Consider the following 24,095-nt stretch of genomic DNA (forward strand, 5'->3'; position numbering starts at 1 on the left):
ATCAATGTAAAACGTTCTTGAATCGCATTGATGGTTCACATATGTGCGAATTCCACCACACTACTCTCCACAAAAACCAGGAAGTACACAGGAAGTTAAGACCCTTTTTTTACAATATGATTCCATTGGCTAGACTATCAATCGCAGCTATATCCAACTCCTGAAGTTCGCGGTAAAATCGCGGTAAATTCGCACCAAAAAACGGAACAAAATCACAAAGCATCAGTGTGAACCGGGCCTTAGGTTGAATTCAGGTGGGTTCAGACTAGGATCTGCACATACTTGGGCTCATCCCTAGACCTTCATCTCTCAGCTCTAGCCTTTAGGTTGGGTCCACACTGGAGATCCCAGCGGCTCACAGCAGAGGTCCGGTGCATCTCCATTCAGCATTTCAGGTCCGATTTCATATATATATATATATATATATATATATATATATATATATATATATATATATATATATATATATATATATATATATATATATATATATATATATATATATATATATATATATATATATATATATATATATATATATATATATATATATATATATATATATATATATATATATATATATATTTATTTTTTTTTTTTTTTTTTGGCTGAATTCGGACCTGAAACGGACCAAAAGACGCACAGGACTCCTGTACAATTCACACTGGAGCCATCCCGGAGATGTGTGAACCGGCTCCATTGAGAGACTGTCACAGTCTCCTGACATGCGAATTGGATGCAGTAAAACCCACATCCAACTTGCACTGGTGTGAACCCAGCCTGAAGTGGCAAACTTTTTTTACATAAAAAAAAAATATATGTACCCTTTTGGCTGATCTGTATACCACGGTCAGTGATAAACTGCACAGTTTCTCCAGTGCTGAACATGGAACATGTTCCCAAAGGTGAACTTATCCTTTAACCACTTCAGCTCCGGAAGGTTTACCCCCCTTTATGACCAGGCCATTCTTTGCGATATATAGCACTGCGTTACTTTAACTGAGACTTGTGCAGTCGTGCAACGCTGTACCCAAATAACATTTTTATTTCCCCCAACCCCCACCCCCCACAAATAGAGCTTTCTTTCGGTGGCATTTGATCACCTCTGCGCTTTTTATTTTTTGCGCTATAAACAAAAATTTAAAAAAAGGCAATTTTGAAAAAAATTTAAATAAATATATATATTGGATGCTACAAAAAAAAAACATCCCAAAAAAATGCAAAAAATCTAATTTCTTCAGAAATTTAGGCCAATATGTATTCTACTACTTATTCTTGGTAAAAAAAAAAAAATCCCAATAAGCGTATATTGATTGGTTTGCACAAAAGTTATAGGGCCTACAAAATAGGGGATATTTTTATTGAAGTTTTTTTTATAAATATTTTTACTAGTAATGTCGGTGATCAGCGACTTATCGTAGGACTGCGATATTGCGGCAGATAAATCTGACACTAAGTGACACACTTTTTTTGGGGGGGGGGGGGAGACCTGTGACACTAAGGCAGTGATCAGTGCTACAGATATGTACTGTCACTGTACTAATGACCCTGGCTGGGAAGGGGTTAACATCAGGGGCAATGAAGGGGTTAGCTGTGTCACTAACCTGTGCTTGGTTACTGTGTGGGATGGGATGTGTTTGTACTATGGGAAGGCAATGAAACACAGCATCAATACTTTCCCTACTGACAGAACGGTAGTCCCCCGAACAATCGTTGGGTCCCGGCGGACATCGAGTCTGCCGGACTCGCTGATTGGCTCCCGCTGTGTCCAATCACAGTGGGAGCAGGTCGCCGGCAGCAAGTGTGCGTGTTCCAGACATGGAAGTGCAGGTCATGTATCATGTACAGAAACTACTTTTTGGAATCTGTGCTAACTATATATATATATATTATGCGGTTAAAGTGGAACTAAACTATCTTTTATTCATTTTCAATACTTCTTTAAGGTACTTGTATAGGGCCATCAATTTATGCAGCGTTTTACATATATATTGTACATTCACATCAGTATTCAAAGCAAACTCGCCAATCAACCCATGGGGGGAGATTTACTAAAATTGGAGCTCTCAGAAGCTGTGCATGGTAACCAATCAGCTTCTAACTTTTAGCAGCTGGACAATAAAACCTGGCACCTGATTGGTTTCTATGCAGAGCTGCACCAGATTTTGCGCTCTCCAGTTTTAGTAAATCAACCGCACTGTGTTGTCCTAATACAAGCCCACTTGTCCAGTATTTCAGATGGATAACCCTAATTGCAGAAAGCAGATTGACTCTGCAGATGTCCCACTCTTGTGCAGCATATGAAGCCACACCAATATATACACATCACGTGTTCACCGCTCTAATTAGAAATTTTACAGTCCAGTTGCAGAGCATAATACATGGTAACCTCAATGACTTTGTTGGATGTGAAGGGAATGGCTCTGGGAGGGGTGTGGGGTATCTGTACAATTCAGTGCTTATCATCAATGTTTGTGATCATCCCAGACTGCTTTTGTTATTGACTGTAAGCCCAGGTTCACACTGACAGCGGGAATGAAATTGCGCGAGTTCAGCTGAACGCACACAATTTCATTCCTGCATGTCAGTCCCAACTTCGGGGGCGATTTCAGAGACATCTGTGCGGGTTCCTGCACAGATGTCTAAGGAAATCGCACCCCGACGATGGTGCATGCAATTTGACATGTCCAGTCGCATGCCAAATTGCTGCAATGTGAACCAGGGCTAAGGGTTTAATTAAAGTGACACTAAACTTTGCATAAAAAAAGTGTGGTTGATCTAGATGGTCTTTTTAGAATCTTACTTTGTATTCTTAACTCAAGAAAACTCTCTTCCATTTTTCTCAGCCTCCACCAAATTCCTTTCTTTCAAGGCCATAAGTTGTGAACGTAAGGATTAAATTTTGGAGAATAAGGATATCATTTAGTGTCACTTCAAAGCTTGTTCCCTAGAGCTTACATACTCTGCCATCACAGTCTTTCTTTATGTGTATAAGATTTCATGAATGTGTAGTTGGTGACATTTATCACCCTTCTCGGATGTGCATCACCTCTCCTTTCCTCCCCTACAGAGCCCAAGATGAGTGCAGTGCAGGAGCATGTGCACCTGAGCAGGTCGGAGATGTGTGGTATAATGAGGGAAGAGCTGTATAGTGAAGAGGATTTCCAACAGACACAGACCCACATCTTCATTGTAGTTGGTGCTTCGGTAAGTCACCCTTATTTTTTCTGCTGCAACCCTAAACTGCAGCCCTGGGCACCATTCTCTAATGATGGTATGATTACTGGTAATGCCAACCCTGGGCACCATTCTCTAATGATGGTATGATTACTGGTAATGTCCTCTAATGGTGGTGCTGAGTACTGGTAATCTTTACCCTGGGACCTCATCTAATGATGGTACTGGTAATCTTACCCCAGGGCACATCCTCTGATGGTACTGGTAATCTTAACCCAGGGCACACCCACTAATGATGGTACTGTATGAGTACCAGCAATCCCAATCCTGGACACATCCTCCTAATAAGTTCAAGGTGTGGGTGGCACTTTGTTCGTTAAAACTTTAGCATCATTCATCCTGGAGAGTACTGTAAGCACTGAACTTCCGATACTGAAAGGTATAGCTCTGGCAATCGTACAATGATTATAGCAGGTCACTCTCTCTCCACATTGTCCAATCCTAAAATGTTTTTTTTTTTTTAAATTCAAAGAATACCAAGGCATTCTGTGATTGGATGAGGGGAAATTTTTGATGTTTATCCACCCTTTTCTCCTGTCCCATCTATTCACAGAAGCCTTATATTCTGGGACAGGATGTTTTAGGAGTGGATGAGGTATTGACCGAGCAACCCACTTTCCTCACTGTACTATCTCTGGAACTTTAAGTTTCAGCACCACAAGTTTGTTTTTACAGTAATCTCCAGGATGAATAAAAGTAAGAGTTTTTACCAACACAGCACCACCTACATATAGTACACCCAACTTCGGAACAGATTTTCTTTTTTTTCTTTTTTCTTTCCATTATACATCATGGGGTAGTGCCCATTCAGGCAACCCCCTCGCCCACTAATACCGTCACCTTACCTTGGGAGCCCTAACCCTGTGTCGGATTGTTTGTGATCCTAAAGCTCAACTCCGGGAATCGGACAAACTCTACCATTGCAGAGATGAGGTGTAATACTTGGGCCTTGTTCACATGGGCGTACTACAGCATAGTAATTTTAAATAAGAATAACAGTTTACACTTCATGCCCACAGGTACAATCATTACTTCCCTCTTTCAACCCCACCACTCTAGACGAAGTTGCGAAACTACTTGCTAACATCCACCTTACCACCTGCCCTGTGGACCCTGTTCCCTTGCAAATGCTATGTTCACCCTCCAGCTCAATGCTACACTCTCTAACCCACATCTTCAATCTCTCCCTCTCTTCTGGCATCTTCCCCAAATCTCTAACACATGCACTTGTCAGACCCATACTTAAAAAGCCCTCATTGGACCCATCCAATCTTAACAACCTACGCCCCATCTCCTTGCTCCCCTTCTTATCCAAACTCCTTGAATGCCTGGTTTACAACCGACTGAGCGTCCACCTCGCTGATAATAGCCTTCTTGATCCCCTTCAGTCTGGATTTCGTCTTCAACACTCCACAGAAACTGCTCTCCTAAAACTAACAAACGATCTACTAACGGCCAAAACCAATGGAGACTATTATGTACTCCTACTCCTGGACCTCTCTGCTGCCTTTTGATACTGTTGACCACCCCCTCCTCCTCAGAAAAACTCCACGTCTTTGGTCTACGTGACTGTACTCTTCACTGGTTCTCTTCCTACTTATCCAACTGCACTTTTAGCATTTCTTACAACTAGGGTTGTCCCGATACCGATACTAGTATCGGTATCGGCACCGATACCGAGCATTTGCCCGAGTACTTGTACTCGGGTAAATGCTCCCGATGCTTCCCCCGATACCTAGAGGACAGCAGTGATCGGCGCGTGGGGGAGTTACAAGATTCTCCCCCGCGGCTTTCACCAGCTTTAGTGACATACAGCGGTGATTGGTCACCGCTGTATGTCACTGCATCCTCCTCCATGCCCCCTCCGTTCCTCTGTGCCTCTCCGCTGTCCCCTGCATTCCTCTATCCTTATCTGTCCCCCTCCGTTCCTCTCTCCTTATCTGTCCCCCTCCGTTCCTCTCTCCTTATCTGTCCCCCTCCGTTCTCCCCCTCCGTTCCTCTCTCCTTATCTGTCCCCCTCCGTTCTCCCCCTCCGTTCCTCTCTCCTTATCTGTCCCCTCCGTTCTCCCCCTCAGTTCCGCCGTCCTCCTCCTTCCTTTGTGTATGGATAGAGTCAGCTGACACTTCACATAACTGAAACATTGTAATCTCCTGTGCTTACGATGTGTCAGTTTATGAATGGAGAGGAGCCGCTGTCTTCTCTCCATTCATTCTCAGTGCAGCTGACGCTGCAGAGAAAGGGACTGGGGAATCTCTATCCTCTGTCTCTTTCTCTGTCTCAAGGGGGAGATATCAGAGGTCTGACCCCTGATATCTCACCAAAGCCCCCCAAAAGGGCTGATTAAAAAAAAAAAAAAAAACAATAAAGAATAAAAAAATATTATTGTAAAAAATAAAAATTGTAAAAAAAAAAAAAAAAAAAAACACACACACATACAACATTCACCCCCCCCCCCAAAAAAAATAGCAAAAAAAAAAAACTGTCACGTGACATTCAAAAAAAAGTATCGGTAATCGGTATCGGCGAGTACTTGAAAAAAAGTATCGGTACTTGTACTCGGTCCTAAAAAAGTGGTATCGGGACAACCCTACTTACAACTCTATTTCCTCCTTTCCTCTTCCTTTCTCTGTTGGGGTCCCCCAAGGTTCTGTTCTTGGACCTCCGTTTTCAATCTACACCTCCTTCCTGGGTCAGCTGATAGCCTCCCATGGCTTCCAATACCACCTCTACGCTGACAACACCCAAATCTATTTCCCTACCCCTCAGTTCACTCCCTCTGTCTCCTCACGTATCACTAATTTACTATCAGATATATCAGTCTGGATGTCACACCACTTCCTCAAACTCAATCTATCCAAAACCGAACTTATCATTTTTCCTCCCCCATATGCCCCTTTCCCTTCCCCTGATCTGTCAAAATCGATGGCACAACTATAATCCCATCCCCACATGTCAAGGTTCTAGGTGTAGTCCTGGACTCTGAACTCTCCTTTAAGCACCACGTCCAATCCCTGTCCAAATCCTGCCGCCTCAACCTCCGCAACATCTCCAAAATACGCCCCTTTCTAACCAATGACACAACAAAGCTCTTAATTCACTCTCTGGTCATCTCTCGCCTCCACTACTGCAACTCCCTTCTCATTGGCTTATCTCTACATGGTCTATCACCTCTTCAATCCATTATGAATGCTGCTGCCAGACTCATCCACCTTACCAATCGCTCTGTGTCTGCTACTCCTCTGTCAATCCCTCCACTGGCTACCACTCACCTAAAGAATTAAATTCAAAATACTAGCTACTTACAAAGCCATCCACAATTTAGCCCCCAGCTACATCACTAGCCTAGTCTCTAAATACCAACCTACTCGTTCTCTTCGTTCCTCTCAAGACCTCCTGCTCTCTAACTCCCTCGTCACCTCCTCCCATGCTCGCCTCCAGGACTTTTCCAAAGCCTCTCCAATCCTATGTAATGCCTTACCCCAATCTGTCCGCTTATCTCCTACTTAGCTTTTAGACGATCCCTGAAAACCCTTCTCTTCAGAGAAGCCTGCCCTACTCACACCTAACAACTGTAATTTCATTTTCTCCATCAGCTCACCCCCCCACAGTTATTACCTTTTTGTTCCAATTGACCCTCCCTTCTAGATTGTAAGATCTAATGAGCAGGGCCCTCTGATCCCTCCTGTATTGATTTGTATTGTAAGTGCACTGTCTGCCCTAATGTTGTAAAGTGCTGCGCAAACTGTTGGCACTATATAAAACCTTGATAATAATAATAGACAACAAAGCTATTTAACTTGTAGGACGAGACCCCCTTATAGGTATGTATTATATTAAAATAGGACTTAACCACTTGATAGAAAAATAATGTTCTTAATAATAACCAAAATTAGTGTGCACTGTAAATTGCCTCCAGCATTGTTTCCTTTTTGCTGGTGGCTGCCATTTTACTGAAGCCCAGAGCCCCTGAGCAGCAGTAAATCTTTAGGCTGTCAGCAGATCGGCCTCTAGTGGCTCTGATTTTTGGCAAAGTGCAAAAAAATAGAGAGCAACTAAGTACATGCAGAGCAGGGTGAGGCAGTGTATTACTGGATTTTAAACAGTATAGGGACTTATTTGTAATGTTTTACATGGCTATACCTGCAAAAGGGGCCAGCCTAAAGTGATCTTGCAGGAATAATGCCTAGTACACACAATGAGAAAATCGGACGAAGAATACCGCTTTCAGAGCAATCGCCTAATAATCTGATCATTAGTACACAGCTTTCGAGAGCTGATCACACACAGTTCATGAGAAATCATCAGAAGGGACAAGCATGAAAATGTTTCTTGTGCGATAACAAAACAAATTATTTTCATTTAATCAATACAGTATTCATCTGTAAAAAAAAAAAAGTTAACAAGTGTGCACAGAAACAAAAGAATACAATACATTACATCATCACAGGCAGTTGTATTGTTTTACAAAAAAAATTGAAACCGATTGGTTTTCAATATGAAACTAGCATGCAAAAAAACAAAAACGGACAGTCGTCCAATATTCTCATTGTGTGTACGAGGCATAAGACTGGGTACACCCAGGAGCCAATTACAATCACACTTGGCCAAACATAAAAGGTGGATCACTGAAGGTCTGTATTATTATTCTAAAACGAGTAATAAAACGTGATGACTTCAGCAGTAACTAGCCCAGTACATTATTGGATTTCATGTTCTAATGGTGGTAAATTCACTGATTAAATCTGACCATTATGGGCAACAGCTTCCAATTTTTATTTCAGGTTTTAGAAATCTCATCCTGGATACTGTGCTAAAAATTAAAAAACAAAACTGGATTTTGCTCAGAAATGGCTCTCACTACCTAAACAAGTAGAAGGGAACAAGTGAAATGTCATGTAAGCTTGGATGGTTTTTGCAAGGCAATGATGTCCCCCAGTTCAGGTCACCAGCATTGTCACACACAACTGCTGAATTGTGTCATTTTGTGTGCACACTGTGTAACATAATAGAGGAAGACAATCCCTTGCTTAATTACCATTAGGCAAACACGTTGGGTTGCTGTGAAGCCTCTAATTTACAGTGATTTCTACACCATATCCTGTTGATTGCTGTAAGAACGTGACATACACAGCCATCAAGGTGTATTACATGTACAGTGCCTTGAAAAAGTATTCACACCCCTTGAAATTGTCCACATTTTGTCATGTTACAACCAGAAATGTAAATGTATTTTACGTGATAGACCAACACAAAGTGGCACATAATTGTGAAATTGAAGGAAAATGATAAATTATTTTTAAAATGTTTTACAAATAAATATGTGAAAAGTGTGACGTGCATTTGTAGAACCTCCTTTCACTGCAATTACAGCTGCAAGTCTTTTTGGGGATGTCTCTACCAGCTTTTCACATCTAGAGAGGACATTTTTTGCCCATTCTTCTTTGCAAAATATCTCAAGCTCTGTCAGATTGGATGGAGAGCGTCTGTGAACAGCAATTTTCAAGTCTTGTCACAGATTCTAAATTGGATTTAGGTCTGGACTTTGACTGGGACATTCTAACACATGAATATGCTTTGATCTATTCTAAAGCATTCCATTGTAGCTCTAGCTGTATGTTTAGGGTTGTTGCCCTGCTGGAAGGTGAACCTCCGCTCCAGTCAAGTCTTTTGCAGACTCTTACAGGGTTTCTTCTAAGATTGCCCTGTATTTGGCTCTATTAATCTTCCCATCAACTCTGTCCAGCTTCGCTGCTCTTGCTAAAGAAAAGCATCCCTACAACATGATGCTGCCACCACCATGTTTTATGGTGGAGATGGTGTGTTCAGGGTGATGTGCAGTGTTTGTTTTCCGCCAGACATAGCGTCTTGCTTTAAGGTCAAAAAGTTCAATTTTGGTTTCATCTGACCAGAGCACCTTCTTCCTCATGTTTGCTGTGTCCCCCACATAGCTTCTCACAAACGGGACTTCTTATGGCTTTCAACAATGGCTTTCTACTTGCCACTCTTCCATAAAGGCCAGATTTGTGGCTTTCACGACTAATAGTTGTCTTAAGGACAGATTCTCCCACCTGAGCTGTGGATCCCTGCAGCTCCTCCAGAGTCACTAAGTCACCATGGGCCTCTTGGCTGCTTCTCTGATTAATGTTCTCCTTGCCTGGCCTGTTAGTTTAGGTGGACAAGACATGTCTTGGTAGGTTTGCAGTTGTCCCATACTCTTTCAATTTTCGGATGATGGATTGAACAGTGCTCTGAGATGTTCAAAGCTTGGGATGTTTTTTTTATAATCTAACCCTGCTTTAAATGTCTCCACAACTTTATCCCTGACCTGTCTGGCGTGTTCCTTGGCCTTCATGATGCTGTTTGTTCACTAGGGTTCTCGAACGTACCTCCTGAGGGCTTCACAGAACAGCTGTATTTATACTGAGATTAAATTGCACACAGGTGGGCTCTATTTACTAATTAGGTGACTTCTGAAGGCAATTGGTTCCACTAGATTTTAGTTGGGGATATTATAGTAAAGGGGGCTGAATACAAATGCACCCCACACTTTTCAGATATTTTATTTGTAAAAAAAATTTGAAAACCATTTCTCTTCCTTTCACTTCACAATTATGTGCCGCATTATGTTGGTCTATCACATAACATCCCAATAAAATACATTTGTTTTTTGGCTGTAACATGACAAAATGTGGACATTTTTCAAGGGATATGAATACTTTTTTTAAGGAACTGTAAGTATCTTTGTGCTTAACATTTTTGCCTATTATCAGTTTGGTAGTGGGTTTGATTCCAGCTAGCACACAGTCTTTGTGCTTTCCACTTGTTTGAGTGGACTTCATCCAGGCAATTCAGATTGCCAGCCCTAAAAGCTATAGGTAGGTTAATTAACTTCCATACTCATTGCCAAATGATGTGCATAACTGTAGTAGCCAAAGAACCCATTATGCAAAGGTTTGGGGAAAAAAATTACAAGCACTGGTAAAGGGAGTCTTTTGGACAAGCTCACTACCACCTCTCTACCATGTTGGTAACCAAGGAATGCACTGCTTCTTGACAGTGAAATGTAGACTCTCCCAAAATGGCTAATGAGCTGAGCTCACAGTCATGACCATTTGGTGTCCAATTTGTGGTTCTGAAGGTTATTACCTCACCAGCGCAGTGCCCTGTTTGATCCAGCCTTGGGGAATGTACTGTTTTAGTTTAAAAAGCCTTCCCCAGAATGGCCACCAAAGACCACACTAAAAAGTAGCAGAAAGGTATTTTTGTAGTAAAGTAAATCATGTAGGGAGCTGGAACCGAAGGAATCTCAAGGGATAAACATTTCCTCCACTTTAGTGACCCAGAGTGAATACAGAGGACTTGAATGGTTGCTTGCTTAGCAGTCCTGAGAGTGGTCCTGAATAGGACTGAGGAGCAGAATCTAAGATACCGCCTGGTCTTCACCAGAGCTCCTAGTGATGGAGATGATGCTCTACAGGCGGTATTCAGGTTGCAGTCCTCCAGCTCACCCAAAAGTAGGTGGGAGACTCTTGCAGCACCAGGGTGCTGGAGGCACAAGACCGCACGGTACAAAAGGAAAAAAGAGAACACCGGGATACACTGAGAAATAAACAAGAGACATGGAATAGAAGTACCCAGGTGCCGATAAGGCAGGGGAATCGGGCTGGTCCAGAGGAACAAATAATAGAGCTACGGAGGTGACAGGAAACGGAGTGCCTGTAGGAGTGTGAGTTGACAAAGCAGGACACGGGCAGGGGGACACGGGGCTGGGAGCTGACTGGGGCACACTGTGAATAAGGCAAGAATCAAGCTGGTAGACCCTAGGAGCAAGGCAGGAAACAAGTTGAGGAATACAAACACTGGGGATCACAAAAAACACAGAAACTAGTAGCACAAGGATCATAGAGAGAACACACGAAGACTGCTGGGGGGGGTCTGGTTGGTAGTGTGAGGATGCGTTGCTTTAACACTTAGCAATCCACAACCCGCAGTATGGATTAGATAATATACATACGTTTACCCAACTTCTGTACTTCAGTGGGTGATATCCTGGAAACACTTGTGCAGTGCAGGAACAACTTGTGAGATTTGGGCTACTCTACATTCTCTGGGATCTGGCAATATCACCCTCTCCTAGGCACTGAAGGAGAAAGTCAGGTAAAGGTGAGTATATTATCTAACTTTTCCTCCCACAGTTTGTTTTTTGTTTTTGTTGGGTTTTTGCACTTTCATCCAGCATTTTGGGGGTAGGAGGCACCTTTTGAATAAGAGAAATTCATCACAGAGGTACAAGGTCTGCAATAAGACCATTCAAATATTTAGTGTCCATAATCTGGTAGTAGGTGCCCTTTAAATTGACATCCTAGCTCTTGTATGCAGCCCTCAGGTCTGCAGCACTCCGTGCTCAGTATAAACACACTCAGCTGATTGTTGTACTGCAATTATTATCACAGTCTTTGTTTGTTTTTAGGCTCCTAGATCTACTTGGCTGTGTCAGAGTTACTCAGCAGATTATCCAGAAATTCCCTCTGCCTGAGTCCCACCCTTCCATTCCCTGGTGTCCTGCCACTCCCTACCCGCTATGTTGAGAATGTTCATTCATGTATATAACTTATATCTACACTCCACTCCTGATCACATCCCATCACCTGTTGATGTGTAAATAGAGGCACAATGATTTCCCCCATTTTTTTTTTTTTTCCTGTCTTAAACCTTTAGAAGGGCTTTGCAAACCAGCTGACATTAACCAATTGTCTACTGGGGCAATTTTTTTCCTTTTTTGCACACATGTTAAAATCTGCAATTTTTTGCTAGAAAATACTGTAAAGTACAGTATATATTTTCTGGAAGCAGAGTCCCTGGAGAACAAAAATGGTCATAGTTTTAAATTTTTCTTTTATGCTGCATGAAATTTATTGCGCAGTTATTTATCAAATGCATATTTTCAGGAAAAATACACCAAAATGAATCTTGGTGTAAACATAATATTATACCCATTTTTTTGGTAGAGTATAAAAAATAGGGTTGTGGCGAAATGGATACCAAACACGTCAAGTCTTAAAATTGCTTATATCTGTGGAATCACAAAAAACAATGGTACCCAAAGTTCTCCATAGCCGACCCTTTAACGACAAGTCTTTCTAGGCAATAAGTTTGGAGTTAACGTGAACTGTGGCCCTAGAATTATTGTTGTCACTCTGCCGTGCCTGACGATACCTTGCATGCGTGGCGTAATTTGATATTTACATGCATGCGCTCGCCTTACACTGTGCTTTTATGTAGGGTGGGTAGGGTGACGGGGGTCTTTCTATTTTATTATTTTTACACTTTAATTTTTTTTTATTTTTTATTTTTTTATTTTATTGCTATCACAAGGGGGCTAAGCATTTGCAGGTGACAGGTACACATTGGCAAGTAGATACATCCCACAAGAGCTGTAAGTTTTGGACTTGTCCTAAATCAGTGGTTTAGCCCTTGTAAAGGTCGCTCCAAAGCCTTGCGCTTTTGTATTTATTTTTATTATATATTATATAATTTTTTTATTTTTTTTTTTTACTGATTTCAACACAACAACTTCATGTTCACTTGCTGCGCCTAATATATCCCATCCACTTTCAGATGCCATTGTAACAAGATAATCAATGATATTCACCTTACCTGTCAGTGGTCATAATGTTATGGCTGATCTGTGTACATTAAATAGGGTAGCTGTAAAATCAGGAGCCCCAATGCTAGCATCAGGTGAAGCCTTTTCCCTGACCTGCACCCTCCTCCTTCTCACTTTGTCCCCTGTGAACACTTTTGCAGAGCATGTTAAGTGGACAGTTGATGGTCACATCCCCTACGGCCGCCATGGTGAGTCGTTCCAATGCTTTCCCCCACTCTTGCCTGGGTTTTGTTACAGATCACATGACACTATCCAATCAGAGTGCTCAATAAATATATGCATGATGTCAGGGCAGTTAAAAAGTGGTGAGCCCTCTCCAACAAGGATGCAGGTGTGGTTGCTAACCCCTCCTATGCCAATGCTTTTACCAGTAGGCCCCCTTTACCAATAGACCCCTTCCATATGGTCCTTCTTGCAGTCCATGTTTGACCTGTGATTACACAGATTAAAACTGGACTACAATGTATTCCTATGGGTGGGTCTGTCTTTATCCCACCCACATCAGGTTGTCGGACTGAAAACAAGAAGTGTGCATCTAGATCCGCTTTTATTGACTTGGCCGGATGTGAATGGATATAGGCAGACGCACATTTGATTACATTCAGCCACCTTTTAGATATTACATAACTAGATGGAGGAAAGATCGGAAAGGACATGGATGTCACATATGAGACATCGGTTTCCATTCTGATCTGACTTGGCAGAGGATCAGTCTAATATCTCCTGCTGAGACATGAAGGAGGCCGCCCTCAGGGCAGCCATCAGACATTTTTAGGCCCTTTACACAGCTTTAGGCCTGGGCCTGACCATCAACATTCATAGCTGTCCCATGGAATCCGACATCCCCCATATATTCTGCAAAAAGAAAGCCCAATCCAACAAAGATAATGTTACAGCACAGGCCCATATCCAGCAACATTGTCAAATAATTTACTAAAAAAATGATTTCTAACAACTTGTCTCCAGTTCAGTGAACAGTCAGCCAGGCTACAGGCAACACAGCTCTTCCACATGGCTGAGCTGTGACTGCAGGGAGAGGCGGAGTGCAGATGATATCACTCCGCCTTCCCCTATCTCTGGCTGCAGTCAGAACTAAGTGAGCTGCATCGGCTCTCTGCAGCTGCCCTGCTAAAGCAATAGTATATAGAGTGCTTCTCCCTCACTATCTCTGGTGGAGGTGCTGAAACACCGTTCCAGCACGTTCCGCCAGAAAAAAAGCCCTGGCTGTAACTATGCAGTAAGGTAACAACTTGTTGGTTTGGGGGCCCGGGTCCGTACCAGCAAGCTGTATTTGCTACTAAAGAGCAGCAAAAACTCGGTTGGGGCCTGGGCCCCCTACATGTGTATGGGCTGTCCCCCCTCTGACAGCGGCCTTGGGTGCCTTTAAAGTAGATGCAAACCCCTAAAATCTATTGAATCTTAACCTGTTGATGTAGCTTTTAAGTGATTTTAAATTGGCAACTTTCATTTAAAATAACTGTTTGATCCTGAAATCCCATGCAGCCTTCACTGGAGTACATGTAGATAGACAGTTCCTGCAGAGGATCAGCAGCAATGAGAAAAAAAAACAGAAGCAGTATTTTGGAAAAATGGCAATTATTTATTTATTTATTTTTTTTAATATGCAGTACTTTTAGCAAATGTTATGGTTTACATCTAGCTTTAACAAATTGCATTGTGTTTTATGTTAAGCGGTCTGTTCAGATTCAAACCGTAGGGGTGTGTGTGTATGTATGTATGTATGTGTGTGTGTGTGTATATATATATATAAACATTACACACACATACACAATGACAGCTAAGACATCATAAAATATATTGATGTTCTGCTTTTGTGTTCTACAGGGTGATTTAGCCAAGAAGAAGATCTATCCAACCTTATGGTAAGAGGAGTAACATTTAATCAGATTTTAGTATACGATTCTGTTTATAAAGCAGTCTCTACATTTCATCCTCCTTCCCCTTTTTATTTATTTTTGTATAAAAAGAACTTTATGATAGTAAAACACTGTTATCTGCCCGGCATCTTTATTCAATTTAGAGCTGCTTCTGGCTCCCTTGCAGGGCAAAGCAACAGGTTCTCTTTTTTAAAGTGGACGCAAACTCTTTCTAAACTTTTCCCTACCCTACCAGGAAGTCATGAATGGGTCCTGGACTGGAGGTACTGTATGTGTCCCTATTCGGGTTGTGATCCCTTTTAAGGGGGACCACTCAGTACTCAGGGGTTCTGAGTACTGGAGTACTTAGGGGTTCTCACCTGTGCAGGGTGGGGGAGTTCCGCGGTGATCCTGTAGAGGGAAAACTGATTTGCAGTTCTCCCAGGATTAGGTCCTGATATGGGTATTGGAATTCAAAGGCTCGGAGAGATCTTGGGTGGGGAAAGAACCTCCAGTCCTGACTATAGGTACTGTGGCCCTGAAGGGGTTAACCCACCTGCAAGAGAGGGATGAAAAGGGAAGCAAACAGCCACCAGGTGCCCATGAGTTCTTGTATGGAACAGGGCACAGTTGAGAGGGCAGTGATCTGTTGCTGGACTTCTGGGACCTTTGCCTGGACTCCTGAAGTAGTTGGGAATTTTGAATCTTGTTGTGGGTCAAGTTTATGATGGAGGTCTTGTGATTCACACATTTGCTATACTCCTTTGCACGGCCAGGAACATCACTCTACAAATTCCTGGTTCATTTTTATGTTTCCTGGGGGTTAACTTCCTGCCACTTGAACAGAAGTAACGATATTCAACCACTGTCCAATGAGCAGGCTGGAGGCAGCATAGGCAATACCAGTTTCCAGATAAGTATTTGGCGGTTTACCTGGTGTGCCACCTTTTTTAATGAAGGTCTATAAAAATTCAGTTTACTAGTCCAATACAGTGATGTGTAAATTGTGGTAAACCATAACAATCGGATCTCATAATTTTATGATTATCACATTGGCTGCTGCAAGTTAATGCCCGTTTTTTATATTTGCTTTCAAGCCTGGTTGCACCTTTTTCAGTAATGGTACTTCCAGGAAGAAATGCTAAGCACTATGTTGTGGTGGATGTGCTGGAATGAGATATTTTACTGTTACTGTATTGCAGGTGGTTGTATAATGATGGACTGCTCCCAGAGGATACCTATATTGTGGGTTTTGCCCGTTCAAAACTCAATGTACAGGACATCAGGAAACAGAGTGAATCATACTTTAAGGTAATGATTTTATGAACGGTGGGTAGGTGCAGAGTGGCGCTACACATCATAGAATGAAACTTCCAATGGAAATGGACCAAATTGGCCAAATAAAAGGGTGTCCATAGAAACAGATGATGGTTGGGTGTGCACTACGTTTTGGGGTGCACAAAGATTCCTGTTTTGGGCCTGTGTCGATTCGGCTTTGGGCTTGTGTCAATGTTATCAGTTGGAGATGCTTCTGAGATCATTAAGAATTCATTGACAGGTGCAGTGGACCTCCTTAGTCTACCTTTTTTTTAAAGTGGCAGATCTGTACCATGTCTAGAATCTGCTGCAGCAATAATTGCTTTTATAAAGCCAAAAAAAAACACATTTTCCCCAGCAAGCTGCCTTTATTTTGCTCAGCAACAGCTGGGGAGCCAGTGTGAATGATTAGAGATTTTTTGGATACATTCTGGTGTCACTTTGACTTTGTATAGAAGTAAGGGGTGCGTAAAAATTGGTCTTCGGGTGTCGGTGGCGCTTTCCCACCATAACCCTATAGAAGTAATCTTGATGAAAGCAAGAATTGGCCTTGCTGTAAAAAAATTGCACCTGTCAAACAGGTTCAAAAAAATTACTCTTTTGGGTGTCGAGGGCGCCTTCTCACCATAACCCTATAGAGGTGCTCTTGATGAAGGCAAAAAAAATTGCCATGATATGCTTATGATTGGTGTTTTTTGCCACGCTGATGTGCCTGAGACAGTTTTCAGATGGCAACAGTGCAATCTGCTGCAGATGTGCTGAAAAAGGCCCAGACAGCTAAGCTTTGGAGAGTGGGCTGGGAGATAACGGCTGCAGAATGTGGTGGAATAGGGTGGCTGCTCTCTAATCTCTTGATGTTGGCTTCCTTGGGGTTGTGCCGCCTCACCTTCAGTTTCCTCCTCTGCTCTATTTGGCACCCAAGTCGCATCAGTGACTTCATCTTCCTCCTTCCTCTTCCACTGGAGACAACTTGGCAATACGCTGCGGCTTGGGGGAACATGAATGCCAATTTGTCTACCAGTGTTCCTCCGATCCTCAACACCAACATCTGAATCCAGTAATGGCTGGGTATCATCAAGGAGCAAGTGTCTGACGCTGTGGTCAAAACTCAGCTGACTCCTCAATGGCTGATGTTGGGGGTATGGCAGGAATAGATGTGGACAAGGAGGCAGGTTTATCCACTCTGGCAACTGCAGGGGACTGCACACTTGTCTCTGCTTGCGTGTTGGAGGATAAGGAAGGTTTAGTAAGCCAGTCCACCACCTCTGCATGCTGTGGCTGGATAGCATGAGCAAACTCACTAAACAGAGGAAATGATGCCCTGCCTGAGGAGTTACCACCACGTCCACCCATGCCTGTGGACACATTTGTTGCTGGCCCCCTTACAGTGCCAAGGGAACGTCTACCTCTCCTTGCTGTCCTCCCAGACATTATACACTACAGTGAAACTATCTGAGCTGTCCCTACTCTAGCTGCACACTATGCAAAGCTGAATGATGGTCCTCCTCACTACACTCACACTATCCCTAGACTGACACTAACCGAATATTCTACACTGACAATTGAAGCAAAATAGCGCAGTATAGCACACTAACTAACTAATGGCACTGAACAGAGCCCTGTTCTATCTCTCTCCACGCTGAAATCACACTAAAAATGACTGCCATTGAAAGAATACTTTTATACTGTGGGGCGGGAATGAGCCATGATTGGATAAAGTCATAAGTGTCCAATCATGCCTTTGAGAGTGCACTGTGCCCTGACTGGCTGAAGCTTTCACTGCTTCAGCCAATCAAGGCTTGCAATGCACTGTTCAGCGCCACAATGCATTGTGGCTGGTTTGGGGGGGGGGGGGGTTGGGGGGCGTTTGTTCAGCGAAAGTTCTGCCCGAATTTATGCTCAGCCTGAACCATTCGCCCATCCCTAGTTATCAAAGCAAAGATTTCCTCTAACGTGCCTGTTCTGCATTTTGAGTGGATATCCTACCTCAGGATTTATAACGAGCTCTACTTTGATGCAAAGACTGACGTCACCACCATGTGGAATACCCATGTTACTACTTCTAAATGTCTGACTGTTTTGTATTGTGCCATAGGCCACAGCAAGTGATGCACAGAAATTGGACTCATTCTTTAAGCGGAATTCCTATGTATCTGGACAGTACTCCGATGAAGCTTCTTTCAAAGCACTTAACCAGCATTTGCAGTCACTGCCTAATGGGAGCAAAGCTAACCGCTTATTCTATTTGGCAGTACCACCGAGCGTGTATCATGATGTCACTCGGAACATCAAGTTAACCTGCATGAGTGCAATGTAAGCATGATATTCCCTTGTTTTTAGTGTTGGAGCATTATATACCGGTGTATATATATATATTTTTTTTTTTATAGGACATGGGTCACATGCTCAGATGTGTGCTAAAACTATGCTATGCAGGCTGCATTCTTCTGCTTTAAAGTGGTATTAAATTCAAATAAAAAAAGAAAAAATACAGGAAATGTTTTTATGACAGAGACCCAATTGGTCTGTCATAAATGCTTCCCCTGTCAGTCAGTGGTAATGTACACTGAGCCACGCATGCACAGCTCACAGATTATGTCACCAGCTCTGTGCTGTGATGACGTGACTCGCATGCTCATGTGCAGGAGTGACACCATCATAGCCGGGCCATTCAACCAGCTGAACCGTGCAAACCCAGAAGGAAGACTGGGAGAAGATCCAAGCGCTGACAGCGCAGTGCTGGAGGCTTCCCTTGACAGGTGCAGTGCATATTATGGGTAGAATCTCCTGGGGGGTGTTTAGAAAATGGGTTTTTAGCAGAGTTTAATTCCGCTTTAAGCTTGCTTTAGACATCAAAATATCCTCACAGGAGTTTGACAGCAATTGGTGGGGCTTATGGCTGCCCTCAGTGTCCCCTGAGAGAGCAGTGGTGCTGGAGCGGTGACAGGAGCCAGGTAAGTGTTTACAGATGGGGGTAGAACACGTAGTGGGACGTGTTTACCTTTAAAGTGGATGTAAACCCAATGTCATCCTTTCTAAACTACTGCCATAGGGGTTATCTATAAGGATATACATGCCTCCTGCATGTATCTTTACCTGTCAAATGTCTCCCCTCTGTCTGTTATGAGAACCCAAAAACTGCATATTCTGTGGGCGGGTCTGTTGTCTGGAGCTCGGTGGGTGGAGTCATGATGTCAGTAGACTCCCCGCCCACCTCTACACTCCCCTTGTCAATATGCATTTTCTCCTGTGTATTTCTTACACTGAACTTCTGCTATGATCTCTAACATCCAATGAAAAGACAGGAAAGTAACCACATGACTTCAGCATGCCAAATCATGCTGAGGTGTGAAACAGCCAATCCTTGCAGAGCTGCTGAAGAAAGGAGTGGGGGTGGGAATTAAAAAAAATAATGCATGTCTTAGACCCCTTTCACACTGGCGCGGTTTGCAGGCGCTATTGCTCTAAAAATTGTGCCTGCAAACCGACCCGAAAAACAGCCGCTGCTGTCCCTCGGGGCTTTCACACTGGAGCGGTGCGCTGGCAGGACAGAAAAAAAGTCCTGCTAGCAGCATCTTCGGAGCGGTGTATACACCGTGTATGGGCTCCTGCCCATTGAAATCAATAGGACAGCGCGGCTATACCGCTGGCAAAGTGCCTCTGCAGAGGCGCTTTGCTGTGGTTTTTAACCCTTTCTCGGCCGCTAGCGGGGGGGTAAAACCGCCCCACTGGCGGACGAATACTGACGGTAAAGTGCCGCTAACAATAGCGGTGCTTTACCGCCGACACCGCCCCCACCCCAGTGTGAAAGGGGCGTTAGGCTAGTGCATGGATTGCTCAGAGCTGGATTAACACTTTGTGGCAAGACTGGGCTCAAATGATAGGAAATCTTATACTCTACATTATGACATAAAAAAAAAAAAAAATTCGTGTTTACATCTACTTTAATACAGGGAATGCATTGAGGTAAAAAAAGTTTTGACTTTAGAACCACTTTAATAATTACACTTTAACATAATAAAGTTACAGAATCACCATACATTATTTTGTTGAATGGATGAACAGCCCATGCACTGGCAGAATTATGATTGTGTTGTCCTGGGAGCATTTTTCTAACCATCAGCAAATTTTTTTTTTTTGTTTTTTTTGTTCCTCCCCTTATTATGAAGTGGCTGGAATCGGGTGATTGTGGAGAAACCCTTTGGGAAGGATTTGGAAAGTTCAAACAAGTTATCTGAGCACATCTCTTCACTCTACCAGGAGAACCAGATTTATCGTATTGACCATTATTTGGGCAAGGAAATGGTACAGAACTTCATGGTGCTCAGGTTAGATCAATGGACAGTCCTTTTACTTGCATAATGCCTGCCTCTAATATTTTACTGACCATCCCTTGACGTATTTAGATTTGCCAACCGGATATTCGGGCCGCTGTGGAACCGGGATCACATCGCTTCAGTGGTGTTGACCTTCAAGGAACCATTTGGCACTCAGGGTCGTGGAGGATACTTTGATGAATTTGGAATTATCAGGTAATATTACCAGTGTAACAGGTATATCTGTTGGTCACCCCTAGGGATGTTATCTCATTCTTTGTGTATCTCTGTTCTCTAGAGATGTGATGCAGAATCACTTGCTGCAAATGATGTGCTTGGTAGCCATGGAGAAACCGGTGTCTACCAGCTCTGATGATGTGCGCGACGAGAAGGTAATGGGCCAATTGTATTTTGTAATTGTGCCTTCTGATACATGAAGCAAATCTCATTTTACCAGTTCCTACACAAGCTATAGTTACAAAGTTAGTCAGGTTGAAAAAAAAAAAAAAAAAAGACAGTTCAACCAATTTAAAAAAAAAAAAAAGAGAATCTATAATCCCATATACACAATACTTCACCCACAGTTCATTCAGAGGAAGGTGAAAAATCCCAGCAAAGCATGATCCAATTTGCTACAGCAGGGTAAAAAAATCCTTCCTAGATTTTTATTTTTTATTTTTTTTAGAACCACCTCTGTAGGGAGTTTATAAGCTACCCATAGAAAGCCAGCCAACCTAATAACCCAGGTTGGACTTATGTCTGAGCTCTGGCTTGACCTCCAGTCAGTAACAACTGACTGGACAAGCTAGAAAACCTACCCCATTGATTCGTTTTATTCTTCTCTGTGTTAGGCAGTAATGGGAGAACAAATGCCTGTAGCTCCCCCTCCCATTAGCCATGAATGTTTTGCTGAACCCTCCGATCCTACCTAGGCGCATGTAACCTGAAAGTGCGATTGGCATCCACTACCAGTCATGTGATCACCATGGCTAACCATGTTGATCACAGAGAGCACACATCACAGAGCATTCTAGAACTGTATTTTTTTTTCAAATTTTTGTCCATTTTCTTTTCATATAAATATATTCAGGATATTTAAAAAAAAAAGTGCTAAAGATACCATGTGAAAATGGTATGCAGTTTAATTTAAAAATTATTGCTAATGTGTACCAAAGCTTCAAAGATCTAGTTGGACATATAACGTTAATAGATTAGTTCTTGAGAGCAGGACTGGTTTCCCATTTGCTCCAAGTTATGTTCTGTGCATGGTTCTTGTGTGTTCACCGGAGTGCTATGTGCATTAAGGCATTTCTAGCAGGTATACCATGCCCAGAAGTTATTAAATACTGCTGAACAAGGATAACAAACTTTCTATTTCAAGTCCCCTCCCACACCTCCTTATACTTACCTGAACCCAATCTCAATCCAGCGCTGTGTACGAGAACCGTGGCCTTCTCCACTTTCTCCCTCCTCCGAGACAGCAGCGGCACCCAATGGCTCACAGCCAAACCGAACTGTGCTCTGTGTGTCTATGGATACACCGAGCCAGCTTGGGAGTGAGCGGCTTGCTATGGTGGACACTCGGCAGGGGGAGGAGCCAAGATCTTTGGCAGGGGACTCCAGAAGAGGAGGATCGGGGCTGCTATGTGCAAAGCCACTGCACAAAGCAGGTAAGTATAGCAGGCTTGTTATTTAAAAAAAAATGGCTGGCCCAGACAATCTATTTGCATCACTAACAGATACGGCTCCTGGGAGAGCTGTATAAACTGTATGTAGCCTTGGCTGTGTTTTGGCAATGATATGGGGACTTTCAATAACGTTCCCAGAACAAAATTAAGTCTGGCTGAGTGATGCTCAGCCATTTTACAGGAAGTATTGTATTTTATCAATCAATACAGGGCTTCCTCTGATTGGCTGAGGTGGAGATTGCGACATCTTCCGGCTTATGTACCTCATTCATTCGTTGAGGAAATACAATGCTTTCTGTGAATGGCTGAGCAGTACTCATCCCGACTCTATTTTGTTCAGGGAATTGGACGGGAAGTCTCCATTCCCCTGCCAGAACACAGCACTGTATACAGCATCAGCTACAGTTTATACAGCACTACCAACAGGTGCATCTGCTAGTGAAGCAAACCGTTTGTGTGGACCAGACAAACTATTTAAAGTCACAAGAAACCCGGAGTTAGGCTTTAAATAAGTTTGATCTCCTTACAGGTGAAAGTACTGAAGTGTATTCCTGAGCTGACCCTTCCCAATATTGTTTTGGGACAATACGTTGGAAATCCAGAAGGAAAAGGTGAAGAGCAAAAGGGCTATCTGGACGATCCCACAGTACCTAAAGGATCTCTCACCCCAACATTTGCCACTGCTGTGCTGTATGTACAGAATGAACGATGGGATGGTAAGAGGTCATTCCGTCCTGTCTCTGCTCTCATTCTCAGTATATCTATTTCATATTGCAGCTTGAGGCCTACAGCTGGCTGACGTCTATATTGGCATTTTTAGATTCTGCTCATGTTTACATATGCAGTAAGATGGCCCCTATAAGGGGCATCAGGTCATTCTTAAACCGTAAATAACTAGAATACAAAGACAGCTGATTGGTTGAAGTGCAGAGCTGATTGGGTGAAGTAGGACACCTTGCACAGTTGATTGGTTGACACGAGACATATTTGCTCTTTGTAACTTTTATTTTAAATATCACAAGCTGCGTTCAGAGGTGAAGCACTCAGGTGTGATTGTCGTACCTCCAGGTGTCCCGTTCATCATGCGTTGTGGGAAGGCTCTGAATGAGAGGAAGGCCGAGGTGAGGCTGCAGTTCCGAGATGTTCCAGGTGACATTTTCCAAGGACAGTCTAAGAGGAACGAGCTGGTGATACGAGTGCAGCCCAATGAAGCCGTTTACACCAAGATGATGACCAAGAAGCCAGGGATGTTCTTTAATCCTGAGGAGTCTGAGCTGGACCTTACATATGGGAATAGATACAAGGTATCTGCAACACATGTAGAGAACAGGTCATGGGATGTGGGGTTCATACTTAGAGGGGCTCCTTGATAAAATAAAAAATTGCACAATAGTTATGTTGCGCATAGCTACATTTTATTTCTGTATCTCTGTCTAGCTACTACTATATGCAGACACAGTGGGGTTGATTTTACTAAAACTGGATAGTGAAAAATCTGGGTTCTATGCAGAGCTGCGCCAATCGGCTTCCAGGTTCTCTCATCAAAGCTTAATTGAACAAGCTAAAGTTAAAAGCTGATTGGCTACTATGCACAGCTGCATCAGATTTTGCACTCTCCGGATTTAGTAAATCGACCCCAATGGGAGTTGAGTTTTTACCTCGACAATGACATGCTAGCTCAATAAGCCATAGACCTCATGAGGAATATCTGAAGACATTGACCCCAAATTTTATATTATCAGTTTTGTACCTGAAGGACCTAATTAGCAGTTACATACATAAGAATGACATGTTACTATGTCATTGCGTTTAGTGGCATTGTCGCTTATTGTTTGTCTCTGGTGCTCTTACAGGATGTGAAGCTGCCAGATGCTTACGAGAGGCTAATCCTGGATGTGTTCTGTGGGAGTCAGATGCACTTTGTGCGCAGGTAGGTCCCTGTCCGTATGACCGAGAGGTAGGTGGATGTCTCCAGTCCTGTATCTGTAATTG

The 24,095-nt window shown here is 42.9% G+C and overlaps 1 protein-coding gene across 4 annotated transcripts in view; it reads left to right on the top strand.

Annotated features, from left to right (window-relative positions):
- The window catches only part of G6PD (glucose-6-phosphate dehydrogenase), a 55,608-nt gene that overhangs the window by 25,697 nt on the left and 5,816 nt on the right, over window positions 1-24,095 (top strand). For all 4 annotated transcript variants that reach the window (XM_073600393.1, XM_073600396.1, XM_073600394.1 and 1 more), the window contains exons 2-11: window positions 3,071-3,207; window positions 14,751-14,788; window positions 15,985-16,093; window positions 18,195-18,412; window positions 20,269-20,427; window positions 20,506-20,631; window positions 20,714-20,807; window positions 22,633-22,819; window positions 23,172-23,407; window positions 23,957-24,033. In XM_073600393.1, the coding sequence (XP_073456494.1) occupies window positions 3,071-3,207; window positions 14,751-14,788; window positions 15,985-16,093; window positions 18,195-18,412; window positions 20,269-20,427; window positions 20,506-20,631; window positions 20,714-20,807; window positions 22,633-22,819; window positions 23,172-23,407; window positions 23,957-24,033 (1,381 nt within the window). The remainder of the gene's footprint in view (window positions 1-3,070; window positions 3,208-14,750; window positions 14,789-15,984; window positions 16,094-18,194; window positions 18,413-20,268; window positions 20,428-20,505; window positions 20,632-20,713; window positions 20,808-22,632; window positions 22,820-23,171; window positions 23,408-23,956; window positions 24,034-24,095) is intronic.

The sequence above is a fragment of the Aquarana catesbeiana genome, linkage group LG09 (genome assembly GCF_042186555.1).
Source record: "Aquarana catesbeiana isolate 2022-GZ linkage group LG09, ASM4218655v1, whole genome shotgun sequence".
Taxonomy (NCBI): Eukaryota; Metazoa; Chordata; class Amphibia; order Anura; family Ranidae; genus Aquarana; species Aquarana catesbeiana.